Source organism: Dromiciops gliroides, chromosome 4, assembly GCF_019393635.1.
Source record: "Dromiciops gliroides isolate mDroGli1 chromosome 4, mDroGli1.pri, whole genome shotgun sequence".
NCBI classification, from domain to species: Eukaryota; Metazoa; Chordata; class Mammalia; order Microbiotheria; family Microbiotheriidae; genus Dromiciops; species Dromiciops gliroides.
In genome coordinates this window covers 58,042,250-58,050,719 of record NC_057864.1, presented here as the reverse complement: position 1 = coordinate 58,050,719, position 8,470 = coordinate 58,042,250, and the positions used below count along the sequence as shown (strand labels likewise).

At 38.6% G+C, this 8,470-nt stretch overlaps 2 protein-coding genes across 2 annotated transcripts; both read right to left on the bottom strand.

Moving 5' to 3' along the window:
- Positions 1-879: 879 nt before the first annotated feature.
- LOC122726578 (non-histone chromosomal protein HMG-14-like) lies at positions 880-1,152 on the bottom strand. Its single transcript, XM_043964393.1, has one exon. It carries the CDS (start codon positions 1,150-1,152, stop codon positions 880-882), a length of 273 nt encoding a protein of 90 aa, XP_043820328.1.
- A 5,580-nt stretch (positions 1,153-6,732) lies between these two features.
- On the bottom strand, positions 6,733-8,124 carry LOC122754593 (60S ribosomal protein L38-like). Its single transcript, XM_044003115.1, has 2 exons — positions 8,115-8,124; positions 6,733-7,061 (listed from the first exon to the last, which is right to left on the bottom strand). The coding sequence occupies exons 1-2, from the start codon at positions 8,122-8,124 to the stop codon at positions 6,784-6,786; spliced, it is 288 nt and encodes a 95-aa protein (XP_043859050.1). The 3' UTR covers positions 6,733-6,783.
- Positions 8,125-8,470: the final 346 nt, after the last annotated feature.

The window sequence follows — 8,470 nt, the reverse complement described above, 5'->3', positions numbered from 1 at the left end:
AGGTATTATGTCTTTTACGAAGCAAAATTATACTAATTCTATATTTGAGAAAACTATGCTCATTATACACATTTTCTAGTCTTTTCCAGCACATTAACAAAATTACTGGAAAAAAAATTGTACCACCACTACCAAAGATGACGATGTCACACATAGCACACAATTTTGAAAGGGAGTTCCAGCATCAGGGGGCAGTTTTATTTAGGAAACTATTTATTTAGGAAATTGAAAGACAAGATGGATACAGATTAATTAAAATAAGAGCTTTAAAATTCATGGTCACAACTCCAAATTGTTACTTATACTTCATTTAATATAATGTAAAAACTGCCTATGGAATGTTCATCCTATGCACAAGAATGCAACACCTTCCTAACCAACATTCTATTAATTTCTGGTTGTATTAAAACAAACAAACAAAAACCAACTGACAACTAGCACACAATTTTACCTCTTTAAATAGGACTCTAAATAAAGCCACTTTAGATTGGCTCACACTTATCTAAATGTTTTAAAAAAAATAATGTGATGGGATTGCCTCCTTTGTTTTGTTTTGTTTTGTTTTGTTTTTAGTGAGGCAATTGGGGTTAAGTGACTTGCCCAGGGTCACACAGCTAGTAAGTATTAAGTATCTGAGGCCGGATTTGAACTCAGGTACTCCTGACTCCAGGGCCGGTGCTCTATCCACTGCACTACCTAGCTGCCCCGGGATTGCCTCCTTAAAAATTGTGTTTCTAGAGCTCCTAAAAAACTAGCATTTACAAAATAGTTGATAAAAATATTCCTCTGAATTGTACAAGAAGGGAGGTAACAGGGACAATTGTTAAAGGACTTGGTATAAGATGTTATTCAGATTTGGTTTCTTTTTCTCCTGCTGAATCAGACTAGAACCTCTTCATTTTTAGTTTCTCCATTTTCTGCAGGCAATTCATCTTTAGTTTCTTCTTGGTTAGTAGCTTCAGTTTGTTTTCCTTTTGCTCCTTTTTTCCCTTTTGTGTAAACTTTTTTGTCCTCAGATTTATCCTTCCCTGCTGTCTTTTTGGGCTTGGGTTCAACCTTTGTAAGGACTGGTTTAGCTGACAATCTGGCAGATCTCCTCTTGGACTCCTCCTTTGCTTCCCCTTCTGCAGAGTTGACCTTCCTCTTGGGCATCTTGGCTTCGAGTGTGGATCAGCTCCCTCTCCCCACACACGGGAGAGCACCGGCGGGAGTGACTAGGGTCTGGGGTCGGAGGGAACGGGCCGTGGCTGCTTCTTCTCAAGCAGGGCTGCTGGGCCTCGATGCTCCTCTTCCCGTCGCTGGGCTGCTAGTGGTCCTATAGGGTTTTTTTTTGTTGTTGTTGTTTTGTTATTTTTTGCAGGGCAGTGAGGGTTAAGTGACTTGCCCAGGGTCACACAGCTAGTAAGTGTCAAGTGTCTGAGGCCGGATTTGAACTCAGGTCCTCCTGAATCCAGGGCTGGTGCTTTATCCACTGTGCCACCTAGCTGCCCCCAGTCCCATAGGTTTTTAATGTGGGGAAACAATAGTTAACAGCAGTTCAGGGAGGAGAGAAGTAGTGGAGAGATCAGTCTGACTGTGGATACATAGGAGATTGGGCATTCTAGCCCTTAACCTACTGAGCATTTATGGTCTAAGGACCCTGGGGGCTACAAGAGTTGACAGAAGACCATGAAGTGAATCACAGGGACAATGGTTTCCTCAAGGAGAAAATGGGTCCTTCATGTTGGTGCCTGGTGTCATGCTTCTATTTGTTCCATTCTAGTTAAGGCCCTTTGCATCCCAATGAACCATAAAAAGCTCTGGGACATGCCACTGGAATTTGTCTGATCAATTACCTACAAGTCTTCCATCAGAATACCCATCCCCTTACTTATTGGGATATATGCATTGGGACGTGTAAAGTTTATGTTTTTTGTGAAGGATATTGTCTTCTCTTTTACACTCTCACTTCAGATAATTAAGAATGTGGTGCAATGGATTGGGCAGTGAAATTATATATAAGCAGGAAGACATAGTTTCATATTTGACCTCAGACACTAGCTGTGTGACTCTGGATGAGTCATGTAATCTATTAGTGCCTCGAAATTAAAGGATTAGACTTGTTGGTCTCCAAGATCTTTTCCAGCTCTAACTCCATCATTCCATGATGCTACATTGTGCAAAATTCAACTCTCAGAACCATATAAACTATCAATGAAACAAACCATTGGCTAATGGAGGGTTCAGTCCAGTAAAAGGCATCCTCAGACCACAATAAGTCAAGTGACAAAAGAAAACACTTGATGAGTTTTTGAAGATGAGGATGGGAGATATAAAAGGACCTGGATGATATATGTACTGGATGTTTTTCATAAAAGGAGAAATCAGGTGGCAGCTAGGTGGTGCAGTGGATAGAGCACTGGCCCTGGATTCAGGAGGACCTGAGTTCAAATCCGGCCTTAGACACTTGACACTTACTAGCTGTGTGACCCTGGGCAAGTCACTTAAACCTCATTGCCCCACACAAAAAAGGAGAAGTCAGATTGGAATATACTACTGCAAAGTGAGTTGCAAAAAATACCAAAATAATAACGATAATACCTAGCATATAGTATCTGTTATGTGCCGGGCACTGGGCTAAACATTTTCAACATATTTTCTCATTTGATTCTCAGAAAAATAGCAGGAGGTAGGTGTTATTGTTATGCCCATTTTGCAGATGAGGAAACTGAAACAGAGGGGAAGCGACTTGACCAAAATCACATAGCTAGTAAGTGTCTTCGGCTGGATTTGAACTCAAATCTTCCTGATTCCAGGCCCACTATTGTAGCCAATGTGCATCTGGATGGTATGAGGAAATTGTTGTTATTATAATTTATTATAACTGGAAATTGTCTTCTATAAGGATGAAGATGGCTATATTCCATGTTTGTATCTAATCAGAAGTGTGCTAGACAACATTGATAATGTCACATGACTTTGGAGTTTAAAAAATCATGGCAACTTATCCAATCTTTTGGGGCATATTTTAAACACTTTACCAAATTGGAAACTGATGTAGTATACAGCCTGAAAAAAAAATCTAACTTGATGTCCCAGTATGATTCTTGGGCTTTCTCTCATTTTAAAAGCGGTATTCCTTTATAATATGTCATTTATTTGGTTAGCCATAAGAACTATTCATTTTAATTAAACTTAATTAAATAATTATTTAATATACATATGTGCAAACAAATATATTTTAAAAGATTTAAACACATCACTTTTATGAAATAATTGTCTTTCATAGGAGCTAAGTTGTATAGTAGATAGAGTATTAGGAAGACCTGAGTTCAAATCCTGCCTCAGACACTTACTAACTAGATGACCCTGGTCACACCACTTATACTCTCAGTCTCAGTTTTTGCATCTGTGCAATGGGGTTAATAATAGTACCCACCTCTCGGGTTTGTTATGAGAATCAAATGAGATAGTATATAAAACTCTACCAATGTTAGAGTACTTCCATAGATAATAGCTATTATATTATTCTCTAGAAAGGCAAAATTTAAATGTAATATTACAAAATCAATGCCAATATAAGGTATGGGTTCATTTCTAATAACTTTCAGCTACTCCCATTATCAGTCCCATGGCTGTCCTTTAGGGAAGAGTTCTCAATGCAGGCTTTAGTGTTTTTGAATCACCCTTTCCTCTCTGGAAGTTCTCAGAGCCCTTGGAGGACAGGACCATTTGGGAGACACTGGTAAATTATAATGACCAGATCTCCTTTAGATTAGAGAGAGGACTGGCATGCTTTATTGCCTTTAGCATGCTTTGAGTTAGGGAGTTGCATCATTGAATAGAGGGACATCCAGGGTTCTGCTTACCTCTTCTTGTTTCCCCTCTTTAGAACTTCCTATTACTATGCTGACAACAGGACAGACTGCCATGGTATTTGGACTTGGAGATTTTCAGAATGTAAACTAGAACTATGGTGACCATTGCTGTTGTGACCTAAGTCTCAAACATCTGGTAACAAAGACTCTCAAACACTCATGTTATGGAGGTCAACTAGATCCTTGACTTGAGAGAGATGGAAGCCAAAGTATACAGAGTGAGGATTCTGAGTCTCAACACTGGAAGCTCCCATTGACTTTGTGTCTTAGAATAGGAAGACTATTTTCTCTCATTGCTTTTTCCTAGTTTTACTTTATTATGCTGATTATTTGGAGATCAAATCCTGGACAACCATAGGTTCTCTTCCTCTTTCCCAGGACCTGTAGGTGTGGATATTTTGGGAATTGCCATTCTGAAGATCTAGGAGAGAAAATAAGAGAGATTTCAGGAGACACCATAAGGCAGATGGTGCCATATAGAAGTGTGACCTATTTCCTTTCATTTTCATTATATCTAATAAATTATATGTTGCTTATGGGAATTATTTGAGTCCTGTAGATATGGGATATCATGATTGAGAGATGAGGGTCAGATAGACTCATGGTTTAGCTTACTTACTACATAGGATTTGTCCTACCAACTTAAAATTCAAAGGTAGCAGGGCCAGTTTCTACTGGACCCACATACTTAGGCCTATGCTCCTCAGCATGTTGCTGCTGGACTGGTTGACACATTTAGCAGGTATTCTTGGCCTTTAGGTTGTATGCATGGGCCAGGTTGGAGACTCCACATCCTACATGAAAATGTAAAAGAATGAATAAAAAATCCAAAAACACAGGCCAATTTCTCAGGTCACATGGCTTAAGATGCAGCAAGAAGTAGGGTAAGGCAGTGGATAAAGCACTGGCCCTGGATTCAGGAGTACCTGAGTTCAAATCCAACCTCAGACGCTTGACACTTGCTAGCTGTGTGACCCTGGGCAAGTCACTTAACACCCATTGCTCTGCAAAAAACAAACAAACAAACAAAAAGGTTATCAAGAAGTAGGGTAAGGAGGCAGCTCTCAGGCTTTCCCCTTTCATGATGGTGTTAGTGAGAATCAATTTGACCTCAGACACTAGCTGTGTGACTCTGGGTGAGTCATGTAATCTATTAGTGCCTCAGAATTAAAGGATTAGACTTGTTGGTCTCCAAGATCTTTTCCAGCTCTAACTCCATCATTCCATGATGCTACATTGTGCAAAATTCAACTCTCAGAACCATATAAACTATCAATGAAACAAACCATTGAGAATCAATGCAGCGAAAGTTCTGTTAGTACTAATCAGCCCACTCCAATCATTTATTTATTTTCTATTTCTTTTTTAAAAATTTATTTTTAAATACTAAACATTTTTATTTATAGTTTTGAGTTTCAAATTTCATTTCCTCCTTCCCTCCCTCCCCTACCCCTCCCTGAGGTGGTAAGCAATCAGATATGTATTTACATTATGTAAAACATGAACATATTAGTCATTTTGTACAAGAAAACTTGAATAAAAGAAAAAAATGAAAGAAAATGAAAAATAGCATGCTTTATTCAGTGTTCAAACAATATCAGTTCTTTCTTTGGAGGTGGATAATATGTTTCATCATTAGTCCTTTGGGATTTTCTTGGATAATTGTATTGCTGAGAATCATTAAGTCATTTGCAGTTCATTAAATACTATTTCTCTCTCTGTGCACAATATTCTCTTGGTTCTGCTCACCTTACTCTACATCAGTTCATACAAGTCTTTCCAGGTCTTTCTGAAATCATCCTGTTTGTCATTTCTTATAGCACGATAATATTCCATCACAATCATATACCACAGCTTGTTAGTCATTCCCCATTTGATGGGCATTCCTTTGATTTCTAATTCTTAGCCACCACAAAAAGAGTTGCTATCAATATTTTTGTACAAATAGGTCTTTTTGTCTTTTGGGGGATGTCTTTGGGATATAAACCTAGCAGTGGTATTGCTGGATCAGAGGGTATGCACAGAACTATAGCCCTTTGGGTATAGTTCCAGATTGCTCTCTAGAATGGTGGGATTTTTTCACAACTCCATCAACAGTGGATAAGTGTTGCAGTTTTCCTACATCCCCTCCAACATCCAGTTTTTGGGGGGTTATATTTTCCACTCTGATATGTTTGAGGTGATACCTCAGAGTTGTTTTAATTTGGATTTCTCTGATCAATAATGATTGAGAGCATTTTTATGATTCCATATAGCTTTGATTTCTTTGTCTGAAAACTGCCTGTTCATATCCTTTGACCATTTATCAATTGGGCAATGACTTGTATTTTTTATAAATTTGACTCAGTTCTCTATATAATTGAGAAGTGAGGCCTTTATCAGAAATACTTGTTTCAAAAATTCTTTCCCAGTTTTCTGCTTAACTTGTAATCTTGGTTACATTAATTTTGTTTGTGCAAAACCTCTTTAATTTTATATAATCAAAATGATCTATTTTATATTTTAGTTTGCTCTCTATATCTTCTTTGCTCCTAAATTCTTCCTTGACCCATAAATCTGACAGGTAAACAATTCCATGCTCTTTTAATTTGCTTATGGTATCATCTTTTATGTATAAATCATGTACCCATTTTGACCTTGTTTTAGTATTGGGTGTGAGATGTTGGTCTAAACCTATTTTCTGCCATACTGCTTCCCAGTTTTCCCAACAGTTTTGGTCAAATAATGAGTTTTTGTTTCAAAAGCTTGGACCTTTGGGTTTATAATATACTAGATTACTGTAGCCATTTACTATAATGTGATTTCTACCTATTCTATTCCATTGATCCACCTATCTATTTCTTAGCCAGTATCAGATTATTTTGATAATTACAGCTTTATTTTTTTAAAACACATTTTAATACAGGTGAAACATTGAATGATTCCTTCACTTCAGCTCCTTCACAGCCAAACCAGGAGACAAGGACTGTTTAAGTTTCTCTGCCTTCTCTTTGTTTGTGATGACAAAGGTATACAGGTCCCTGCTACAGAGAACCTTAAACTTCACATTGTCCTTGTTTTTCTTGATCTTTACAGATTTGGCATCCTTTTGCCTGGCTGTGAGCAAGAAGTCTTTCATTTCCTTGATTTTTTGGGGCCTGGTGGCAGCAGTGGTAGAATGAGGGGTCAGCGCAGGGCCTGAGAGACTGAGCAACTTCCAAAGGGCTGAGGAAGACAAAAAAAAGTGACAATTACAGCTTGAGATCTGGTACTGCTAGACTCCCTTCTTATGTATTTTTCTTTTTTTTTAGGGCAATGGGGGTTAAGTGACTTGCCCAGGGTCACACAGCTAGTTAAGTGTCAAGTGTCTGAGGCTGGATTTGAACTCAGGTCCTCCTGAATGCAAGGCCTGTACTTTATCCACTGTGCCATCTAGCTGTCCCCTTATGTATTTTTATTGAATACCATGATATCCTTGAGCTCAGTCCACTTTCAATGACAGTCCCAGCTATGTAGCCTGGGAAAATGTGGTTGCTCCCAATCATATGGTAGGCCAATGCAGAATGTTCGTGGATACTCCAGTGCTCCAGGCTCCTAGAAGTAGATCACCAGGTTCTTTTACTTGAAAGAAGTAATTTTACCAAACTGATGGTGTCTACAAATGTATCAGACCTCTATTAAATATACTGCAGTTTGGGCAGCTAGGTGGCACAGAGGATAAAGCACCAGACTGGATTCAGAAGGACCTGAGTTCAAATCCAGCCTCAGACATTTGACACTAGCTGTGTGACCCTGGGCAAGTCACTTAACCCTCATTGCCCCACAAAAACAAAAACAAAAACAAAAAGGAAAAAAAAAGAGGAAATATACTGCAGTTTGTTTCATTAGGAATGTGTGTAAAGAATGCAGATCCTAAATATAGCTTCACAATGAAAGCTTTTATGCTTGGAGAAGGGCTGTCACATTATGGGCTATATATAGGTCAAGGTACCTCTATTGTGGGTACTTCTACATCCTGATTCCATATCAACCATATAATAGAAGAACTCCCAAAGACTCTGGAATCCAAGGTTTGGTGGCAGAAGTGTCAACCTCCTTTGGAGAACTATGAGGGCAAGGTTCATTTAACAGCTCTACTCTTTCTTGAGGATGTCTCGGTTGTTTTGTTTTTGCTAAGGATACACACACACACACACACACATATATGTATGTATATATGTGTATATATACAGATACACACACATATACATACAAATGCACACATATATACACACATACCCAGTGGCATGGTAGCATCAAAAAGTTGTGGGTAGGTAATGAACTAGCTATCCCAATGACTCAGGTAATTCTTAGAGTCCAAGGAATGCAGCTGCCTGACTAATGCCCACTGGGCATGACTTGAGTCTTCTTGAAGGGAATCAATCCCAAAGGAAGCCTTTATAGGGAAGCGATTGGATTTGGCTTTCAGATTCCCTGGATCTGCCAAGGAATCTATTTCAAAGTAACAAGAATTGCATGTGTATATCAATCTACTAATTATGCTGTATAATCTTCCTCAGATGTCAGGAAGTATTAATAGCCCTCCATCTTAGAGAAAATGAAAATACTCCATGAACTAGTTTGCCTAAGGCAGC